Genomic DNA, 23,491 nt, shown 5'->3' with positions numbered 1-23,491 from the left:
GATAGGAGCCTGTTCTCAATCTAACCTCCTTGCTCAGACACACACACCTGTGTTAAAACAACAACAACAAAAAAGTAAAAAAGTGTTTTGGAAAATTGTTTCTCCCTCTAAGCCCTCCCCCTCGCCCCCCACTAGGAACAGGTGACAAAACTTAGGAGCAGGAAAGTACATGTGGGCATGTCATTTTGAAATCCTTCCACATATTTTTCCCTACACATACCTTGTACTAACATATTTTTCAGGTGTGTAGTGTACCTGCTTCTCCCCGACAATGAATTTTGAAAGAGAAACATCAAAAGGAATAGAGGCGTAGAGGAGCAACCTAGTGATGAGAGCAATGGACTGAGAACCAGGGTAGCCAGGGTTCAAAACCCACTGCCACTCCTTGCCATTTTGCTGCCTAAATTTATCTGGATAGCAGACTGAACATTGCCATTGGCACTGAACAGATTTTAAGCCACATTATACAGATAGGACATTGTGGGTACCCTTTTGGATAAAGACCTTTGAATAGGGTTACCACAGTGGCGTACCAAGGGGGGGGGCGGTGGGGGCGGTCCACCCTGGGTGTCAGTGGGTGGGGGGTGCTCCGTTGCTGACTGCAGTCAGCCCTCATCTCCTCTCCATCCTGTGCCTTTAAAAAAAATCTGAAAAGCAGCATGGCAGGCGGCGCTTCGTGTCTGCCCTGCCTGCTTGTAAAAGAAAACGCCGGCAAAACCTCCTCGTCGACGTCACGTCGGGTCTTCCCTCACTGGGTCCCGCCCTCGCGGGGGGCGGGACCCAGTGAAGGAATACCCGACGCGACGTCGTGACGTCGACAAGGAGATTTGCCGCTTTCTTTTACAAGCAGGCAGGGCAGACACGAAGCGCTGCCTGCCATGCTGCTTTTCAGATTTTTTTTAAAGTGCCGGATGGAGGCAGGAGACGAGGGTTGTCGTCGAAGGTGGTAGGTGGGTCGAGTTGGGGGGGGGGCTTAGATGGGCGAGGAGGACTGGGGAGGAGGGTTTCAGATGGGAGAAGGGGACATGGGGAGGGGGTCTCAGATGGGAGGAGGGGACTGGGCTGGGGAGAAGGGGGTGGGGTCTCAGATGGGAGAAGGGGACTGGAGAGGGGGGTCTCAGATGGGAGAAGAGGGGAGAAGGGGACTGGGCTGGGGAGAAGGGGGTGGGGGTCTCAGATGGGAGAAGGGGACGTGGGGAGAGGGGTCTCAGATGGGAAAAGAGGGGAAAAGGGGACTGGGCTGGGGAGAAGGGGGTGGGGGTCTCAGATGGGAGAAGGGGACGTGGGTCTCGATGGGAGAAGGGGACTGGGGTGGGGAGGGGGTCTCAGATGGGAGAAGGGGACTGGGGTGGGGAGGGGGATCTCAGATGGGAGAAGAGGGGAGAAGGGGCCATGCGAGAAAATGGGAGCCATGCCTGGGGCTGGTGGGAAAATGGGTCTGGGGCTGAAAATGGGTCCCTAATGCAAGGCATGTGGATGAAGGGGGCTGGAACTGGGGGCTGAAAAGGAGGGTAGGTGGGATAAGGGGGCTAGTACTGGAACTGGGGGCCAAAAAGGGGCAGGGGCTGAAGCTGAGGGGACTGGGGGCTGAAGCTCGGGACTGGTGAGAGAAAAGGGCTGGGGCTGAAACTGCGGACTGGTGGGATAGTGGGGCTGAAAAGGGGGAGCAAGTGGGAGATGTGGGCTGGGGCTAGAACTAGGGGCAGGTGGGATAAGAGGGCTGGAACTGGGGACTGAAAAAAGGTACAGAGAGAGAGGGGACAGACAATGGATGGATGGATGGGGGGAAAGGGAGGGCAGACCCTTAATGGATGGGGGGGGGTGAGGGAGGGCAGACCTTGGATGGATGGGGGGGGGAGAGGGAGGACAGAAAGTGGATGGAAGGGGGAGAGAGAGGGCAGACAGTGAATGGAAGGGGCAGGGAGAGAGGGCAGACATTGGATGGAGGGGACAGCAGAGAGGGCAGACACTGGATGGCAGAGAAAGAACGAAGACAGATGCTGGATGGAAGGAAGACAGTGAAAAGAAGATGAGAAAAGCAGAAACCAGAGACAACAAACTGTAAATAAAATATATATATATATATTTTTTTTTTTTGCTTTAGGATAAAGTAGTATTGTAGCTGTGTTAATAAATGTTTATAATAGAACATGTAAATAAGGTAATCTTTTTATTGGACTAATTTTAATACATTTTGACTAACTTTCGGAGAACAAAACCCCCCTCCTCAGGTCAGGTTAGGACACTGTAACACACTATACTGTATTGACCTGAGGAAGAAGGTTTTGGCCTCTGACAATTAAGTGTATTAGTCCGATAAAATGGTATTTTATTTTCTATATTTTTTTTATTTCTATTTGTTAATTTGTAAAGTGGTGATTGGTATTTGTTAGTTTTTTTCCAAATTTACATCTGCTGTCTTTATATTTTGCACAGTACTAGGGGGCATTTTCTGTTTCTGTGGTGTTGCATTGTATGCAGAGTCTGGCATCGGGGGTTCAGTTTAATTTTTGTCTAAATAGAAAAAGTTTATGATTACTTATTCTATAGTGGATTAGGGTGTATCTGTGTTTGTGAAAAAGACATGACTTTCAGTTGGCATTGACTGTGCAGGATTGACTATCTGTACTATCTGTCTGGTTTCATTTTACAATAGGTGAATTGATGTTCTAGTGCTCACTGTAGTGTTTAAGGTTTCTTTTTCCATGTGTGATTCATAGAAATGACTGCTTATGGTATGGTAGAATTGCTCTATAGGTCCTGAGTGTTTTGTATTCTCGGTATGCCTAGTACTGGATTTTGGAGGGGGGTGTTAAAAAATGACCGGTCCCGGGTGTCAACTACCCTAGGTACGCCACTGGGTTACCATATTTTGTCCTCTGAAAAAGAGGACAAATGTCACGGCCCCTGCCCTGCCCACTCCTCGTCCCTTTCGGATCCTCATCCCCCCCCCCGGGTCACATATTCCCATCCTCTGCCCCTCCTCCTGTCACCTCCCCTCCCCCGTGTCACATAGTCCCCTTCCCTTCCTTACTATCTGCCCTGGTGGTCTAGTGACATCTTCGGGGCAAGAAAGAGCCCCCTCTTTCCTACCCGGAGCGCTGCCTGCCCTTGCCCTGCATCCTTCTCAATCTTGGCTGGGGATTCAAAATGGCCACTGAGAGTTGAAGCGGCCTCGTGAGACTTCAACTCTCGGCGGCCATTTTGAATCCCCAGCAGAGACCGAGAAGGATGCAGGGCAAGGGCAGGCAGCGCTCCGGGCAGGAAAGAGGGGGCTCTTTCCTGCCCCGAAGAGGTCACTAGACCACCAGGGCAGATAATAAGGAAGGGAAGGGAAGAGAAGGGGAGGGGAGACCCACGGCGCTGCCCGCCCGCATGCATGCCCGCACGTTTGTCCAGAAATCTGGACAAATGTGCGTGTGGGCAAAACCTGCTGGACGCCCCGGAAATGCCCTCAAAAAGAGGACATGTCTGGGGAAATCCGGATGAATGGTAACCCTATCTTTGAATATCATGACCTAGATTTCTACAATGTTAAACATACCTGCGTGACTGATGATCCAAGTTGCTGTGGTAACAAAGGAAAATATATGTTAAATTTCTTCACAGAATATATTCTGGTTTTACATAACTGTTGTTTGATATGGCAGTACAAAATAAGTTTACACACCTAGGTACCAAGACAAAATTGAGCTGAATTCTCTCTTTGGGGGCTGAAGGAGTTTGAAAGAAATTAAAAATTTAATGTGATAGTAAAGTTCACCCAAGGTTTCCCCCTCCCTTTCATACCCCTTGTAGAGATGTAAATCTGTATTTGTGAAAGACACTACACACTATTCTACCTTTTAAAGGGTACTGGACCACTGAGGTGATTAGTGGACCCCCACATAATCACCTCGGTGCTCAGGTTCAGCAAACTGTCCAGTAAATCACCAATTTAGGTTCACATTGGCAACTATTATAGGCGCCAGGTATAAGAGGCACGGGGAGCCTAAGCCTCCCCAGCCCCAACCACAACTTTCCCCACCTGGGGCCTTCCCGGTATTGCCCAGTCTCTCTTTTCACAAGCCACCCATCTGCATGTGGCAAATTTTATTCATTCCCTCCACTCTGTTTTCATCTGTGCCAGGCCCACTGTAATACAGCAAAGCCACGCGGGACCACAGCTCCCTGCACGCTGCGGCTACTACTTCTTCTGTCAGCCCCACCTTCTCTGATATAATTTCCTCTTTCAGAAGAGAGGAGGCTAGCAAAGGAAGAAGCAGTGGCAGTATGTAGAGAGCCACAGTCCTGCGTGTCTTTGCTGTATAAATAGTACTGGGGGCCAAGCAGAGATGGAAATGAACTGGAGGAAGGGAACAAAAACAGTTACATGTTGCCAGTGGCGTAGGAGGGGGGGGGGGGCGGGAGGGGCGGTCCGCCCCGGGTGCATGCGCTCGGGGGTGCTGACCCCACTGGTTCCCTGCTCTCTCTGCCCCGGAACAGGTTACTTCCTGTTCCGGGGCAGAGAGAGCAGGGAACCAGCGGGGCCGACGCAGCTCCGAGTGACGTGCACTTGGGGCGGATTGGCCCTCCCGCAGGTAAGAATGCAGTCCGGGGGGGGGGGTGCGCCGCAGAGGGGGGGGTCGCACCGTGCTGCACCCGGGGGGGGTGCGCAGCGGCGACCCGCCCCAGGTGCCATTAGCCCTCGCTACGGCACTGCATGTTGCCAAATGGCTTAGCTGGGAGACAGAAAGGGGCAGTGCTGAATGGAGTGGGAGAGAGACCCAGACAGACAGACAGACGGGGTGGAGAAACAGCCTGATGCTGGCTGGCGGGGAGGGGAAAGAGAGAAAGAGACAGAGGCAATACTGCATGGGGAGAGAAAGACAGAGGAAATGCTGGATGGAGGAAGAGAGCAAGACATGGGCAGTGTTGAATGGTGCAGGGGGAGTGGGGAAGAGAGACAGAGGGGAAATGCAGCATGTCTGGGGCAGAGAGAGACAGATGGGGCAATGCTGGATTGTGAGGCAGGGAAAAGAGACAGAGGGGAGATACTGGATGGTGAAGTGGGTGCAGAAAGACAAGTGAGGAGATGGTGGATGGACGAGGGAGAGAGAGACATGGAAGGAAGGGGAAGATACAGAGATGAGATATTGGATGGCAGGTGGTAGAGATAAAGAGAGAGGATATGCTGGATGGCAGGGGTAGAGACTAGAGAGAGAGACGCTGGATGGAAGGGGTAGGGAGAAAGGAAAGAGTTAGTGAAACACTGGGGCATAAGAGGAAGGAGAATGGGAGGCTCAGGTTGCAGGAAAGAGATGGAAAGCTGTAGGTAGACGCAGTAACAAGAAAGAGTACTAGATGATAAGAATGAATAAAAAAATCTAAATGAATAGATAAGCATAAAAAAATGGAAGAAAGCTACCTCACCCACGCTACCTTCTGAAATAGCTGAGTCACTGACCACATATGACAACTAAGATTTAATGCTAAAAAATCCAGTGATCCAAGGGAGCGGTCAAGCTGGAGGGGGGGGGGGGGGGGGAGAAGAGAGTACTTCTGTGCTCGAAAGAAGAGTGAGACTTGGGGGTAATTGGCAACCTTAAGATCGTCAGAAACAAACAGGTAGAAATGGTGAGGCCAAAGGATGATGTTTGGCTGCACAGGAAGAGGAATGGCCAGCAGGAAAAAGGAGGTGATAGTGCCTCTGTATAAATCTCTGGTGAGGCTTCTTTTAGGTTACTGTGTACAATTTTGGAGACCGAACCTTCAAAAGGATATAACCAGGATGGAGAAAAGAAGAGAAAGAGGAGATATGATCGAGACACTTAAATATCTACACAGCATAAATGCACAGGAGGCAGATCCCTTTCAACTGAAATGAAGCTCTGGAATGAAAAGGAAAAAGATGAAGGTGAATGGGATGGACTCAAAAGCAATCTAAGGAAATACTTCTTTACAGACAGGGTGATGGAGATGAGGACTGTATCTGAATTTAAGAAAGCATGGGGACTGGCATGTGAGATCTCTTAGGGGGAGGAAGAGATAGCGGACGATATGGATGAACAGACTGGATAGGCCATATGGCCTTTATCAGTTGTTATTGTCTATGCTGCAGCATCTTCTGTTCTTTCAGAGTACTCAGGCTCTGGGCACACCTCAGAACTTGAGTTTCCCGGAGCCACTAGCGCTCTCTGTCCTATAAGTAGCTCTGCAACTCTGCTCTTGCTGCAAAAGTCCCTGAGTTACATAATGCCTGGCATTTCCCTACTTCACCAAAAGCCCCTCTCCATCCTCCTGCTATAGTGCCACTCTTCTACGCTTGATGCAGTCACTGGTTGCTCCTCCTTCCTCCAGCTACTCCTGGCTCTATCAGCTGCAGGTCTCCCTCTCCTCAGTCTGTGCTTCTTTTTTTGCACAGGTCAGAGAAGAGGAAATGGGTGACTGCAGTGCAAAAGAAAAGAAACTGGAAGGTCTGGAGAGAACATAAGCAACTGGGAATGGGCAACAGTTCAGTTGTGACAACCTCCTTGTCAAAATCTCCTTTCAGGGTGCCCATAAGCTGCCAATACATCTCAACTTTGGTCCATTTTGTCAGCATGTCTCTGCAGCCAAATTATTATTTCAAGGAAAAATAAAGCTGCTATCTCCAAGAAGCTGGTTCATTGGTGAGGACTCCTACCTCCAACCTGACCCTTCTAGGAAATGGAATCACAGTGCAGCCAGATGGGAGGAACATCAAAAATATGGACAAGCATTACTAAGTGCAAAGGGCTCTAGCCTCAGCGTGCAGAACAAAACAGCTATTCTCCTGTCCATATGCCAGGTCCAGGAAGAATAATCGGAAAGAACAGTTGAGCACAGACACCAGACACTTTTACTCAGTTTATAGAGGGCAAAAGTAAACTGACTGACCATCAACGGACAAGAAAGCAGCAAAGATAGACTCCATCACTATAACCCCCCCTTGTCAAAGCCCCCCCAAAACATTGTAAATAAACTTCAAGGTCAATATTAGGGGTGTGCAGCCCAAGAATGTTCATTCTGTATAATGTCCGGTGTCATTTACTGGAAATTTAATTTTGCTCATAGTTTTTTTTTTTTTTTTTTGGGGGGGGGGGGATTGTTATGGGAACAATATCATACACACTATACTGACACAAGGGCACACTAATGACATTTTGCTCAGGGGTTTTTTTTTGGGGGGGGGGGGGGAGTTAACCCTTATACTTCAAACTCTCCATTTTACAATGCATGAATCTGTTCGGACTCCAGTCAAGTATCAAAAGGTGCTGAATTCAGGGCACAACACATGTTGGTCTTGTCAGATGCAGCCTGGCACCTTTCAGAATTCGTATGACTGCCCACTTTAGCTACATTATTGGAATGATGCACGGTCTATTATTCAGCAACTTTTTCTCTTCGCAACGCCTTTTACATTTAAGACTGGCACGTCTTTCGTTGGTACTTCCTGAAGAGGATCTCTGGAATTGTTTTGACATTTTGCTAGCTGTAGCTATCATGGTTGTTTATCCACTGGAAAAACTATAGGGCTCTTCATGTAAATCAATGCTGGCAGTGTATAGGTCTCATAGCGAAATCTGAGAATCAACTTTCAGAGCAGGATGCTATACATGTGGGGTCCCTTCGTTCAATTCTGTTAATCTAAACGTGAGACTCACATTTCTTTCTTTTCGTACTGCAACTGATTACTATAGGTAGTGTCAGGAAATATCTAGCCACCCACCTAGGGCTACCCCGCGGCCACTTAGAGGGTCTATCCCCAGCACAGCTCAGGTCTGCCTGCACCTGCTGCTTGTGCTCTACACTAGCATCCTCCTCCCAGTGACTGGGTCCCAACTGCCTCTGGGCAAGTCTCCTGCTCTCAAATTATCCTCAGTGATTCCTAGGTTACTGAGGCCACACTCCCAGTGGTCCCACAGTTCCTAGAAAGCACCAACAGACCCAACACACAAACCACCAGGATTCTTAGTCAGTCCAGACAAGCAGAGGCAATAAACTCAAAATGTTTATTGTCATGAAAAATAGAACAATGAACAAAAAGAAAAGGTGCAATCAGCAAAACAATAAAAGATAACTGAAATATGGATCAGTACTATCTAAATAGTACCTGGGGACATCAGGACATACAGCTGCTCACAGATTATCAAATATAACTGTTCACAGGGTCTCAGCAAGAGATCTTTCTCTCTCTTCAACCTGGCTAAGACTGGAGAAAAAGCCAATACATCCTAGCTGAAATTGAGCTCCTTGGCTAATCAGAGCCCAGAACAAGTTTTAAAATTAGCTGCCATCACTGCAGTTTACTTCTTCTGTGTGCGCTAATTAAAGAAGGAACAGCCATTTCAACAGTTTTAAACAAACATGCACCACCTGCTGGCCAAACTAGAGAAATACACTTCAAGAAATAATCAATACCGTTTATAGACTCAAAAACCACTGTTTTGTCCATAGGTAGTCATATGGTCAACAAGTCACTTAATGACAACCACTTTCCTTCTCCTGTGGTCACCCCCTCACCTTTCCATATCTATCTTAATGTGGATGCCGTTTTAGAGTTTGTTGTTCTGAAATATTGTTCTCTTGCAAATTTTTAAATAAAGAATACTGAACTAATCAATATTCAGATGCTGGATTATCTGATTAACCCTTTAGTGTCCAATGTTCCCATAACAAACCATATGGGAACAGATTGATGGGAACATTGGACACTAAAGGGTTAAGTCTGGGCTTTAGAAAATACCTGATTAAAATTGATTGTATGAATCTTCTGATACTGACCTCAATATTTTTCTGTAATTAGTGTTCTTGGGAAGGCCTAGTGGCTTGGTAGGAATGCTGTGATCCAGAACACTAGGCCCTAGTGTCCCAGTCATTCAGCTGACAGGGCACTGTTAGGTTTGTTACCAGTTTCATGAGCCTCAAGGATGGGGAAAGAAAACTGAACAACTGGTAGCAAGGGTTTGTCCAAGAAGCACAATCCCATTTCATATATCAGCCACAAAGGAAGTCTAAATGCCAAAATGTAAGATCTTCTGGCTGATGATGCAAATTTAAGAGTAGCAAATCTCCTGGACTGGATGGTATTCATCCCAGAATACTGAATGGTTTTCATCCCAGAGTAATGATAGAATTGAAAAATGAACTTGCAGAACTATTGATAGTAATATGTAATTTATCTTTAAAATCACGCATGGTGCCAGAAGATTGGAGAGTGGTCAATGTAACACTGATTTTTTAAAAAGGTTCCAGAGGAGAGCCAGGAAATTATAGACCAGTGAGCTTGACGTCAGTGCCGGGAAAAATGGTAGAGCCTATTATAAAGAACAAAATTACAGAGCATATTCAAAGCATGGAATAATGAGACAAAGCCAACATGGATTTTGTGAAGGGAAATCTTGCCTCACTAATCTATTACATTTCTTTGAAGGGGTGAACAAACATGTGAATAAAGGTGAGCCAGTCGATACTGTGTATCTGGATTTTCAAAAGGCGTTTGACAAAGTACCTCATGAAAAACTCCAGAGGAAATTGGAGAGTCATGGGATAGGAGGTAGTGTCCTATTGTGGATTAAAAACTGGTTAAAAGATAGAAAACAGAGAGTAAGGTTAAATGGTCAGTATTCTCAATGGAGAAGGGTAGATAGTGGGGTTCCCCAGGAGTCTGTGCTAGGACCGCTGCTTTTTAACATATTTATACATGATCTAGAGATGGGAGCAACTAGTGAGGTAATTAAATTTGCTGACAACACAAAGTTATTCAAAGTTATTAAATCGCAAGAGGATTGTGAAAAATTACAAGAGGACATTACAAAACTGGAAATCTAAATAGCAGATGACATTTAATGTGAGCAAGTGCAACGTGATGCATGTGGGAAAGAGGAACCCAAATTACAGATATGCAATGCAAGGTTCCATGTTAGGAGTTACCAACCAGGAAAGGGATCTAGGCGTCGTCATTGACGATTCGTTGAAACCCTCTGCTCAGTAGTGGCAAAGAAAGCAAACAGAATGTTAGGAATTAATAGGAAAGGAATGGAAAACAAAAATGAGGACGTTATAATGCCTATTGTGTTCAATTCTGATCACCTCATCTCAAAAAAAGATATAATGGAATTAGAAAAGGTACAGAGAAGGGCAATGAAAATGATAAAGGGGATGGGACGACTTCCCTATGAGGAAAGGCTAAAGCGGCTAGGGCTCTTCAGCATAGAGAAAAGACAGCTGAGGGGAGATATGATAGAGGTCTATAAAATAATGAGTGGAGTGGAACGTGTAGACATGAAATGCTATTTTACTCTTTCCAAAAATATTAGGACTAGGGGGCACGCAATGAAGCTACAAAGTATTAAACTTAAAACGAATTGGAGGAAACATTTCTTCACTCAATGTGTAATTAAACTCTGGAGTTCGTTGCCAGAGAATGTAGTAAAAGCTGTTAGCTTAGCAGTGTTTAAAAAAGGTTTGCATGGCTTCCTAAAAGACAAGTCCATAGACCATTATTAAAATGGACTTGGGGAAAATCCACTGCTTATTTCTAGGATAAGCAGCATAAAATGTATTGTACTGTTCTGGGATCTTGCAAGGTACTTGTAACCTGGTTTGCCAATGTTGGAAACAGGATGCTGGGCTTGATGGACCTTTGATCTGTCCCAGTATGGCAATACTTACGTACTTATAAGGAGTGAGAGAAGTGGCAACAATAAAAGTGGTCAATTGCTGAAGAAAACGCATATGGGATATTTCAATACTGAATTTAACATTTTTTTAAAGGGTTTTAAACATTTTCTTTAATAGTATTTTGGATGCAACAAAGCTTTTGGGATGCCTAGCCTCACAGATAGAAGCAGAATCAGAACTCTTCCTTCCCCTAGGCCTTGCTGGTGCAGTCCCTCCTTCCTTCTCCCAATACCCTTCAACCACAAGTGCTGCCCCTTCCCTATCTGTTACTACTACACTTACCTCTCTGGCCTGGTTGATAGCCCACAGGACATAGTCCTCCTCAACATTCACCAAACTGGAAATCTCAGGGATATAAAACTTGTAGTATTCCACATGTTTCACCTTCACATTTACCTATTAATTGAAAAGCAGAAGTTATTTTCAACAGTCCCAAGGAAAAATTTTTATTATTATTTTTTTTACTGTACTTTGCATGGGCAACAGCATTTATTCTACACAGTTTACCTTAAAATGTATTTTTCCTCTTTGCCTCTTTAATGTGTAATATGCCAGACAGAGGCAAGATAACGTGTAAAAGCCATTTACCAGCCTAATCAGTCATTTTGAAAACTGCCCACCATGTATGCAGGTAAACATACAGTGGGGGAAATAAGTATTTGATCCCTTGCTGATTTTGTAAGTTTGCCCACTGACAAAGACATGAGCAGCCCATAATTGAAGGGTAGGTTATTGGTAACAGTGAGAGATAGCACATCACAAATTAAATCCGGAAAATCACATTGTGGAAAGTATATGAATTTATTTGCATTCTGCAGAGGGAAATAAGTATTTAATCCCTCTGGCAAACAAGACCTAATACTTGGTGGCAAAACCCTTGTTGGCAAGCACAGCAGTCAGACGTCTTCTGTAGTTGATGATGAGGTTTGCACACATGTCAGGAGGAATTTTGGTCCACTCCTCTTTGCAGATCATCTCTAAATCATTAAGAGTTCTGGGCTGTCGCTTGGCAACTCGCAGCTTCAGCTCCCTCCATAAGTTTTCAATGGGATTAAGGTCTGGTGACTGGCTAGGCCACTCCATGACCCTAATGTGCTTCTTCCTGAGCCACTCCTTTGTTGCCTTGGCTGTATGTTTTGGGTCATTGTCGTGCTGGAAGACCCAGCCACGACCCATTTTTAAGGCCCTGGCGGAGGGAAGGAGGTTGTCACTCAGAATTGTACGGTACATGGCCCCATCCATTCTCCCATTGATGCGGTGAAGTAGTCCTGTGCCCTTAGCAGAGAAACACCCCCAAAACATAACATTTCCACCTCCATGCTTGACAGTGGGGACGGTGTTCTTTGGGTCATAGGCAGCATTTCTCTTCCTCCAAACACGGCGAGTTGAGTTCATGCCAAAGAGCTCAATTTTTGTCTCATCTGACCACAGCACCTTCTCCCAATCACTCTCGGCATCATCCAGGTGTTCACTGGCAAACTTCAGACGGGCCGTCACATGTGCCTTCCGGAGCAGGGGGACCTTGCGGGCACTGCAGGATTGCAATCCGTTATGTCGTAATGTGTTACCAATGGTTTTCGTGGTGACAGTGGTCCCAGCTGCCTTGAGATCATTGACAAGTTCTCCCCTTGTAGTTGTAGGCTGATTTCTAACCTTCCTCATGATCAAGGATACCCCACGAGGTGAGATTTTGCGTGGAGCCCCAGATCTTTGTCGATTGACAGTCATTTTGTACTTCTTCCATTTTCTTACTATGGCACCAACAGTTGTCTCCTTCTCGCCCAGCGTCTTACTGATGGTTTTGTAGCCCATTCCAGCCTTGTGCAGGTGTATGATCTTGTCCCTGACATCCTTAGACAGCTCCTTGCTCTTGGCCATTTTGTAGAGGTTAGAGTCTGACTGATTCACTGAGTCTGTGGACAGGTGTCTTTCATACAGGTGACCATTGCCGACAGCTGTCTGTCATGCAGGTAACGAGTTGATTTGGAGCATCTACCTGGTCTGTAGGGGCCAGATCTCTTACTGGTTGGTGGGGGATCAAATACTTATTTCCCTCTGCAGAATGCAAATAAATTCATATACTTTCCACAATGTGATTTTCCGGATTTAATTTGTGATGTGCTATCTCTCACTGTTACCAATAACCTACCCTTCAATTATGGGCTGCTCATGTCTTTGTTAGTGGGCAAACTTACAAAATCAGCAAGGGATCAAATACTTATTTCCCCCACTGTATATGTAATTCTACCCACTTTTTTACAGAAGCATTTCTGAAGCAGGGTTGGGCAGCAAACCAGGTTATTTTTCACACACACAAGGCACCAGCACAAATAGGCCTTTGTGCTCACTCTCAGGCAGATGATCAAAAGCAAACGCCGGCGCTAGAGGCTGTTAGCGCCATACTAGTGCCGGCGTTTGCTACCACCCCATGATCAGAGCCCTCAAGCGCGTGAAACAATGCGCTCGAGGGCTCTCAGCGCAAGTAGCATGCAAATGCATGCTAATCAGTGCTTAACGCATTCATCCCCAATGATCAGTGACCAGCGCGCCAAGGATTGGGTCGCTGGCCGCGACAAACCCTATGCCAGCTCGGAGCTGGCGTTAGGGTTTGCCGATCATTGGGGAGGAATGGTGAGCCCTGTCCAGCATGCATTTGCATGCTGGCAGGCCCCCATTCCCCCCTACAGCAAACCCACCAGTGAGGGCAGTTGAGGACGTCCAAAATTTGGACGGTTCCATGACGGGGCAGTTGAGGACGTCCAAAATTGGATGTTTCTATGAGAAAGACGTCTTTCTCATAGAAACATCCAATTTTGGATGTCCTTAACTGCCCATTGCAGAAACGTCCAAATTTTGGACGTCCTCAAATGCCCCGTCGATATACCTCCGACACCCCCTTGAAATTTGGCCATCCCTGCAACAGGGCAGTTGAGGACGTCCATCTTCCGATTTAAAGTTGGGCGTCCTTGCAGAGTCATGGAATCGGAGGTAGGGTATTATTATGGATTAAGAACTGGTTGAAAGATAGGAAGCAGAGAGTAGGATTGCGTGGCCAGTATTCTCAGTGGAGGAGGGTAGTTAGTGGGGTCCCGCAGGGGTCTGTGCTGGGTCCGTTGCTTTTTAATGTATTTATAAATGACCTAGAGATGGGAATAACTAGTGAGGTAATTAAATTCGCCGATGACACAAAATTATTCGGGGTCGTCAAGTCGCAGGAGGAATGTGAACGATTACAGGAGGACCTTGCGAGACTGGGAGAATGGGCGTGCAAGTGGCAGATGAAGTTCAATGTTGACAAGTGCAAAGTGATGCATGTGGGTAAGAGGAACCCAAATTATAGCTACGTCTTGCAAGGTTCCGCGTTAGGAGTTACGGATCAAGAAAGGGATCTGGGTGTCGTCGTCGATGATACGCTGAAACCTTCTGCTCAGTGTGCTGCTGCGGCTAGGAAAGCGAATAGAATGTTGGGTGTTATTAGGAAGGGTATGGAGTCCAGGTGTGCGGATGTTATAATGCCGTTGTATCGCTCCATGGTGCGACCACACCTGGAGTATTGTGTTCAGTACTGGTCTCCGTATCTCAAAAAAGATATAGTAGAATTGGAAAAGGTACAGCGAAGGGCGACGAAAATGATAGTGGGGATGGGACGACTTTCCTATGAAGAGAGGCTGAGAAGGCTAGGGCTTTTCAGCTTGGAGAAGAGACGGCTGAGGGGAGATATGATAGAAGTGTATAAAATAATGAGTGGAATGGATCGGGTGGATGTGAAGCGACTGTTCACGCTATCCAAAAATACTAGGACTAGAGGGCATGAGTTGAAGCTACAGTGTGGTAAATTTAAAACGAATCGGAGAAAATTTTTCTTCACCCAACGTGTAATTAGACTCTGGAATTCGTTGCCGGAGAACGTGGTACGGGCGGTTAGCTTGACGGAGTTTAAAAAGGGGTTAGATAGATTCCTAAAGGACAAGTCCATAGACCGCTATTAAATGGACTTGGAAAAATTCCGCATTTTTAGGTATAACTTGTCTGGAATGTTTTTACGTTTGGGGAGCGTGCCAGGTGCCCTTGACCTGGATTGGCCACTGTCGGTGACAGGATGCTGGGCTAGATGGACCTTTGGTCTTTCCCAGTATGGCACTACTTATGTACTTATGTACTTCTCTTTTCATTGGTCTCCAGCCCAGACCTGTCAAACAAGTGCGGGAGGATTGTGCTGAGCGCATGCTCAGGCACAATTCTCCTGCACTTCTACCCCATGATCAGAGATAATCGCGCTGCTTAAATTTGCATGCATTATCTCTGATCATAGGTCTAATAGCGCCCGTGCTGTTCCAGCGCTATTTTAGAGCGCTGTTTGGAACAGCATGGGGCTTTTGATCATCTGCCTCCCTGTCTTTTTTTCTTCTTTTGGTTACGGGGTGACTGTTTCCCTTTGAGAACTGGTGACAGCTCTGCAGATAAAAACATCTATGAATTCTGGATTAGAGGACAACTTTGAAAACTGTTCTCTAAACTGTTTAAGTCCTTTGGAGGACAGAAATGCAACTGTCAGCCACACCCATCTTCATGGGATACAGTAAAAGCAGAGGCTCTTTCACTTGATCAGGACCTGCTTACAATAAATGACAGAAGATGAAAGACACCATAAAACCAAAACCCACTCCCAGCAGCTGCTTTCTGGTGAAGTTTTGCTGATCCAACAGCCCTCATAACCAAATAGGTTGCTCTTAAGTTCAGAGAATGCTCCCAGCGTGTCTTTCTATCTACCCTAAACAAAGTCGGCAATGCCACAGAAAATACATGCAGATTTTAATTGACGGCCTGGCCTGTACAAATAGAACACAGGAAGATTCAGGAGGGATACAGGGTGCATGAATTAAAGAGTCCCCTTTGCTTCTAATTTTGCCTCAAGGAGGCCCTGAGCCTTCAGACACAAGCTGAAAACATCTTAGTCTGTCTCAGTAGGCAAATTAATGTGACAAGAGGCAGGTGGCACCTTATAGACAAACCACTCTGAGGTATGAGCTTTAGAAGGAACAGAATTTGCTTCATCAGATGCATGCAGGTTCTCAGACTAGCCAATTTGAGGCATAAGCTCGTGACTCAAAGTGGTTCATCTATAAGGTGCTACCTCACTTGTCTTTCAATTTTGTTACACCAGACTAACACCACCATTACCTCAAAGTTTCTAGCCCCACTTGTTTGAGATTTTATTTTTTTTAGGGAAGCTACAGGAATGCCATGTTAATAAACCCAAAAGTGTTCTTGTAAAAAAATTAATTTTGAATCAAGGTTAGCATTATCGCCACTACATATACTCTCAAAAACACTGTGCAGAGGTTAAAGCTTTCATTTTGCCCAGTAATATGGGGCCAACTTTTAAAACATGGGATCTTTAGGGGGGGAGGGAGGCTAGGGGTGTTAGGAAGATATCAGGGGCCTTTGGGAGGCCTGGAGGGTGGGAGGTGAAGGGTGGGGTGAGGGGAGGGGAAGAGGGGCCTTGGGTGGGAGTAGTTGGAGGGATGAGTTAGGTTAGGGGAAGGTAGGGTCTGCTAACAGACGTGTTAATATGTTACCTGTTGGATGTTTGGGGGGGGGGGGGTTCAGAGGGAGAGGGAACTTATTTGGGGTTTTCAAGGAAATCTGTCAAAGTTGGATGGATCTTAAGGTGGGGGGGTGGGAACATGTTGGGGATGAATGGGGAGAAAAATGTATAATTGTTTTTCTTTAACACTGGAAGTAGCTGTAAGGACATTATTATATATTGCTGTATGTTGTCCGGTCTCACTGAGACCGTAAGGATATTTCTTCAATAAAAATACTGGAACATAAAAATGGGATCTTTCTTCACGATCGCCACATTAAAAAGTCACTTCCTTTGTACATAAACACCCCCCCCCCCCCCCCCCGCACAGTGAGCTGCATCCCAGAAATGCAGGACATTCTACTAGCACTGACCAACCGCCTGATGTCAGCTTCCGTAATGATCACCCAGACTTTACATGTCACTTGCATTAGCTCTCCTCGCCAGAGGGAACCTCCAAAAGGCGCTATCAGGAAATAGCCCAGAAACCTGCTGTTGTAACATTTTGCTTCATTTTCCCTTGCAGGAGCTGCCTAATCAGAGCATATACTTGGGTTACCTTGTACAGTTTCTCCAGCAGCCTAAGTGCAGCTGTGATGTAGCTGGTGAAGAGCACAGGGATCAACAGAGTCTTCCTTCCGCTCAGGAGGTACAATACAGCCCCCTTGTATAGATCCACCAGTTTGAAGAAGTAACTGGGGCACACCTGAGACCACCAGTTATCTGGAGAAAGAAACCACAGAAGAGACATTCAGCTGGTAAGAGGCTTTCCCCATCAGTGGGGCAAAATGGGCGAAAAGGCTTTTCAGACTATGCTGTTATGTTCACAAGTTCCAAACTAGGTTCAAAAGATGATCCTGGGAAGGGGCTTTTGGCCTAAAACAGCTTCCAGACACAAGAACCACTACACCGATGGGCAGCCTACACTTTTAGACCAGCTTATGCATAACCATCTCAGACTTCTCACCAGTGCATTCAGTGAAATAGTGCAGTGACCCACTACGCATGCTGGTCCAGGAGAAAATTGGCATTTACCTATTAGAGGTTCGCTAATAAGACACATGACATTGAGAAACGACAAAGACCCCTCCTTCATATCAGACCGAATCACATGCACGCAATCCTTTGGGTCATTGCTTAGCAGTGATAGGGAAGGTTCGGGGAACACATCACAAACTCCAATCAGGGTTCCTTTTTCAATGGTCTCAAAGAACCACTTCAAGCTTTTGTTCAGGGCTCCGTTATCCTGGAGGGGAAGGGCGGGGAATTTAATTTGGTTCCTGATGTTAACTGAGATAATTCTAAGGGTAGAGGGGAGTATAATAGGCCAGGTAGAAAGGCTTTGCTTAATTTGGTCCAGGGTCTAGATTTAGTGGATGCATGGCAGCCTACATCTAAAGGGTATACATTTTATTCTCACCCAACGGGCACCTACACACGGAGATAGATTATCCTTGGTGTCAATGCAGGTTGCGGGGTCAGGTTCAGGATGTACATATTGAGTCCTTTCATATTTTGGATCATGCTCTGGTATGGCTGGAATTTACCTTGGAGGGTTCTCAGCATTCACCGGGATTTTGGAGATTGAATGAAAATTAAGATAGGAAGGTCTGTGAGGATATAAAAACGGTGATTCAATCTCTTTTACTGAATAATGATAACAGGACAGTGAATGATAGTTTACTGTGGGACGTGCTGAAGGCAGTGATTTGGGGTCATTTGGTGAAATGGAGAGCACAGAAAAGGGAGAGGGCTCAGACTCACCTCAAGATTTGGGAACAGTTGTGTGTTTTGCAACAGTTCTATCAGGAGACCCCCCCTAGACCCCAGGTTTGGAGGGAATTAAACTATGTTCGAACCGAGCTGGGGAACTGGCAGATAGAATCAGTGGTTTTATGCGACAGAAGCACCAGCAGCATTTTTTTTGAGTTTACTAATAAATTGGGGATCTATTTAACTAGAATGTTGCGGGAGAGGCGGATGTCCAATGTGATTCAATAGATCAAGGGATCGGGTGCATTATACGGATGAGGGTATCCGGAGTCAGTTTTTTTTTAGAGTTTTATGCACTGTTGTTTAGACACTCAAGAGGCTTGTAGTGAGGAGGATATTATCTTGCAGGGGTTGATTTGCTGCGCCTGCCCCTGGAGGACAGGGACTGCCTGAATGATCCCTTGACTCCCACTGAAACAGCTTGGGCTATTAAGAACATGAAGAATGGGAAGGCTCCTGAGATCGATAGTCTTTCAGCAAAATTCTATAAGTTGGGGGGGGGGGGGGGGGAAGAGGTCGGAGCGCTTTTAAGAGGGCAGGGAATGGCTTGTTGATGGGGAATCCACTTCCTCCAAGTATGGGTGAATTTAGTGTTATGCTGTTGTTGAAATTGGGAAAATATCTGGTGAATTGCGGTTCTTATAAACCAATGTCGCTTCTTAATCTAGATGTCAAGATTTTGGCTGAATGTCTTGCCTCAGTCCTGCTCCAGCTCATTCATGTTGATCAGGCGGGGTTTGTTCCTGGTCGGAGAGTGGGTAATAATATTCGACAGACACTGAACGTTATATGTGTGTGGGGGGGGGGGGGGGGGGCTCAGTCTAAGCTGCTCCTTTTTTCTTTATATGCAGAGAAGGCTTTTGACCTGGTCCACTGGGCATTTTTATAGCAAGCTTTGGATCGGGTGGGTCTGGGGGGTCAATTTTTGCACCTGGGTTTGCAAATTATATGAGCATCATACGGTACAGGTTCAGGTGAATGGGGGGTTCACGTCGCCCTTAGGGATTCAGAGGGGTACTCGGCAGAGGTGCCCTCTTTCGCCCTCGTTATTTGCCCTTTCTATAGAGCCTTTTGCCCAGAAGATACGTTCCAATCCAGATGAGAGATGCTTCCAAGTTGGGGTGATGTTCCTCATAAATTGGATCTCTTTGCTGATGATATCTTGATGTATGTGGGTCATCCTACCCTTACCCTACCGGTGATTTTGAGGAAATTGAATGATTATGGGAGAATAGCGGAGTTTAAGGTGAATATAGACAAGACATAGATGACAGGAGTAACCACCAAGAGCCAGGAGGACTCCTTATGGTGGGCCTTTCCTTTTAAAGTGGACAGGGTCACAGATCAGGTATCTGGGTATCCAAATGACATGGGATTTACAGCAGCTTTATGCCCAGAATTATGAGGTTTTGATACAGAATATTCATGCAGATTTGGGAAGTGGAAATCTCTTTGGATCTCACGGTGGGGGAATATAGCAGCCTTCAAAATGAATATCCTACCCAGGCTTTTGCTTTTATTTCAGACTCCGCCCTTGGGGGTTCCCTTAGGGGTGCTTCAGCTTCTTCAGCAGGAGTTTTCTAACTTCATGTGGGAGACAAAATCTCCATGCCTGATAAGACATATTATGGCAGGGGTGGATTGGGGGGGGGAAGGGTTTGCGCTGTACCTAATTTAGTATGGTATTATTGGGCAGCACAGCTTTGGTTTTTATTGGACTGGGAGTTATGTCCTTGGAAGGGGGGGATTTTACTCGAACAAGAGCACTTTTCTTTGTTTCCTTTGAAGCGCTTTCTCTGGCTATCTAGAATACCACCGGATTCTTATCGGAGAATAGTCAATCCCTTTATGCTGCATTTGCTGGGGTTGCGGGGACAAAGTTAAGGGGAAGCTAGGCACCCATGCTCAAAGCTCTTTTCTGGCCTCTATCAGATCTGAACTGAGATTTCAGGTGGGGTGGGATAGCAGAGTTTTTGCACAATGGTAGGATTAATTTTAGGTAGTTTTTGGATGTAGAGGGGTTATTATCAGTTTGACAAGTTGAAGCAGAGTTATAAATTACGCTCTGGGGCCGTCTTCTCATATTTACAAGTTAAACGTTACATGATTGGGCAGGGTTGGTTTAAGGCTTATCCTGATGACACAGAACCTTTTGAGAACCTATAGATGTCTTTTGGTAAGATGAGGGGTCCCATTTCTCTGCTCTATATGTTTGTGGGGGGTAATGAGTTTAACAAGTATGGGCTTATGAGGCAATGGGAAGGGGATTGGGGGGGTAGCTTACTCAGAGTGAATGGAAATGAGCATTTCAGGAAGTGAAAATCCTCTGTGTGTTCTCAATAAGGAAAATGTTACAAGGTGGTCACTCGGTATTACACTCCATAGAGACTGAAAGCTATGTTTCCAAATGTGGTGGCAGAGTGGAGATGCAAGCTTTGGGAACATTTGACCACATTTGGTGGAAGTCTGGCCTACTACAGTATTACTGGGCTTTGGTGGTATGAACTATGGAGAAGGGGTTGGGTGCTGGGGTCCCTAGAGATCCCAGGTTTTGCCTCTTTGGACTAGGGAATAAGAGGAGACTTTACTGGCATGTTCGCCTTAAGTGCCTTTGTTTTGCTGTGGCTAAATGTGAAATCGCAGATCAGTGGAAGCAATCCCAGGAACCTCATTTACATGATTGGACTCTTTGCTTGATGAAATTGCAGGCCGTGGAGCAACTTACTGACCACTACCATGGACTCCTCTGGACGTTATCATAATAGCTGCGGAATCAGTGTGTTAAGGGGGAGGTTTTGTTTTTCTGGGGGGGAGCACTGAAAAACCACGGTGCTTCCTCCGGCAGGGGTTTTTGTACTGAGTTTGTGGGGGGGGGGGGGTGTACACTTTTTGGGGTTGTTTATGGTTGTAAAGGGTTCATGGTATTTTGTTATAATGTTTTTAATAAAAATGTATTGATACAAAAAAGAAAATAATCACATGCATGGTCTCTCAAGCTCCTGTATTAACGACTTTTTGCCAGTTCTTTAAAAAGAATCACAACCTACAGAAGACTGAAGTTTTACTTAACACTACAAAATACAGTGGTTTCAGGGTGCTGCATGTCTCATTGACAAGCTTTAGGAGTCTCCTGTCATATTGCTCCCATGGGACACTATTTATGTCAAGCAAGGGAGAAGAAGTGGGCTGAGAACATATTCTTTCTAGTAGCGGAATGTGGGGGGGGGGGGGGGGGGGAGTTTTAATGCACTGAAGGAAGCAAACTCTTAAGTTATAAAGAATGAAATATTTAATAATAGCCATTAAAGGTATCTAATAGAATAAACGTGGGTTGTTTTTTTTTTTTTAAACCCCCACTTCCCCCTTTCTATCCCTCCCTGCCCTCCCATACAGGTGGAATAAATGTGTTTTTTTAAAGACACTACCAAAAAGACACTACACAATTTTATTCAAGTCTTACAGAAAATGATCCTAGCTTATATATTTTTTCTGTTTCTGCCTGCTGCCATCAGGTTGTAATGAGAGGCCCCCAAGGCAGTGGCGTTCCTAGGGTGGCTGACACCCAGGGCGGATCGCCGATGCACCCCCCCCCCCGGGTGCAGCGCGACCCCCCACCCCCGGCGAAAGGCCACACCTCCCCCCGGCGAAAGGACACCCCCCCAGGGGTGCATTTTTACCTGTTGGGGGGGGGGGGGGGTGCCACGCGCCTGTCGGCTTCGCTCGTTCCATGCTCCCTCTGCCCCAGAACAGGAAGTAACCTGTTCCGGGGCAGAGGGAGCATGGAACGAGCGGAGCAGACAGGCGCGCGGCACCCCCCAGCGGCGTGCACCTGGGGCAGACCGCCCCCACTTGGTACACCACTGCCCCAAGGGGCTAAAGCTCCAGGAAGAATCCTAAAATATCTGGAGCCATATTTACCCTCTGGTGCCCCATGGGGTGAGGAAGTTCTCAACTCTACTCCAATCTCTGTACCAGGTTCCTGACCCCATGGGCTCATGCAGCAGGAAGCATAGATGGGGTGGTGGGATTAGGGAAGGCCTAATGCATTGCTCTTACCCAACACTTTGCTAGGGTTGGCATCAAGCCGTAGTATTGCCATAGCCAAGGGCAGGGTTAGTGTGATGTAGTACTTGGAGTCCTGAAGCAGAGGAAATTCAGGCAGGATCATATAAATCCTCATTGCCTCAACATCTGGAGGACAGCAGGATAACTGAGGAATCACAAAGCTTTCAAAGCTCTTTAAAACCTAGAGGAAAAAAAATGAGACTGACCAAAGTGAGAACAGTCTTTCTGCTCAAAAGATAAACATGAGATGAGGGGAGCAGGGAGAAGCATTACTCTTTTTCAGTATAACTGAGGAATCACAAAGCTTTCAAAGCTCTTTAAAACCTAGAGGAAAAAAAATGAGACTGACCAAAGTGAGAACAGTCTTTCTGCTCAAAAGATAAACATGAGATGAGGGGAGCAGGGAGAAGCATTACTCTTTTTCAGTATAATAGAAGGGAGTACGGTGGATTAGTTAATGAGATCATGGAGTTCATTAATGAAGTATTCTGTACCTGCTCTAGAAGCCTGGAGTGCTCAGAGTTCATCAGCTTCTCAAACAGCAGCCTGATAGAGCCCAGACTGATCCCTGGAATCTTTGGACTTGTCCGGAAATGTTCATCATCCCTAAAATGAGCCAAAGACAAAAATCTGTAAAGAGACGGAGCAGAGACAGGCAATGTATTTGCAGACATCCTGAGGTCGATACTCAAAACATTTTAGTTGTACCTGGACAAAGCCCAAGATTTCAATATTTCCCAGCTTCTTGGCTTAATTTTTTTCAGGGAACTTGCTGTCCATACACACAAAAGCAAATAGCCAGATAAAGAAGTTTTATTGGGAACAGTTCAACAGTACGTCAGGCTGAAAAAAAACAAAGTGGACCTAAAGTCATCTGGACAGTTATCTGGATATATTCCATGGAACTTTTATCCAGATAATTCTGTTCAACAAGCTAAAGTTATCCAAGTTACTTTATCTAGTCACATGCTTGTTTGCCGAATATGATCTCCTACTGACTGCTGTAAACCCATTTTCAGTTTAATTATTACTGCTGCCTCCCAGCTTGCAGCTGACTTATGCTGAAATATAAATTTCTAAAATTCTGAAATTAACAAAGAAGGAAACCAAAGACAGAAGCTACATTTGTGTTCTCTTTGGCTTTTCTGTATGTTTGTTTGGTGAGAGGGGGAATTAGTTTTGGAGGCTTCAATAAAGATGACTCACTAGTCCATCCACACCATGTTTCCTCAACAGACTCTCACCTATGCTGGCTTTCAGAATGTAAGCACTAAATTAGAGATGCTATAAATCAGAGGACTTATGCTGAAAGCGGCTTTTGTTTTGCTTCCTGTCATGGCGAAATGTTGTACTTGTGCAAAAAATGACCTTGTCATCCAGGCT

The 23,491-nt window shown here is 45.9% G+C and overlaps 1 protein-coding gene across 5 annotated transcripts in view; it reads right to left on the bottom strand.

Annotated features, from left to right (window-relative positions):
• HERC3 (HECT and RLD domain containing E3 ubiquitin protein ligase 3) overlaps nucleotides 1–23,491 on the bottom strand; it is a 164,582-nt gene that overhangs the window by 47,733 nt on the left and 93,358 nt on the right. For all 5 annotated transcript variants that reach the window (XM_030190680.1, XM_030190683.1, XM_030190684.1 and 2 more), the window contains exons 12-16: nucleotides 22,603–22,714; nucleotides 22,100–22,289; nucleotides 16,830–16,993; nucleotides 10,966–11,079; nucleotides 3,545–3,568 (exon numbers count right to left, since the gene is read on the bottom strand). In XM_030190680.1, the coding sequence (XP_030046540.1) occupies nucleotides 3,545–3,568; nucleotides 10,966–11,079; nucleotides 16,830–16,993; nucleotides 22,100–22,289; nucleotides 22,603–22,714 (604 nt within the window). The remainder of the gene's footprint in view (nucleotides 1–3,544; nucleotides 3,569–10,965; nucleotides 11,080–16,829; nucleotides 16,994–22,099; nucleotides 22,290–22,602; nucleotides 22,715–23,491) is intronic.

The sequence above is a fragment of the Microcaecilia unicolor genome, chromosome 2, assembly GCF_901765095.1.
Source record: "Microcaecilia unicolor chromosome 2, aMicUni1.1, whole genome shotgun sequence".
NCBI lineage: Eukaryota > Metazoa > Chordata > Amphibia > Gymnophiona > Siphonopidae > Microcaecilia > Microcaecilia unicolor.
The sequence above is the reverse complement of the archived record's forward strand: the minus strand, read 5'-3'. Positions and strand labels throughout refer to the sequence as shown.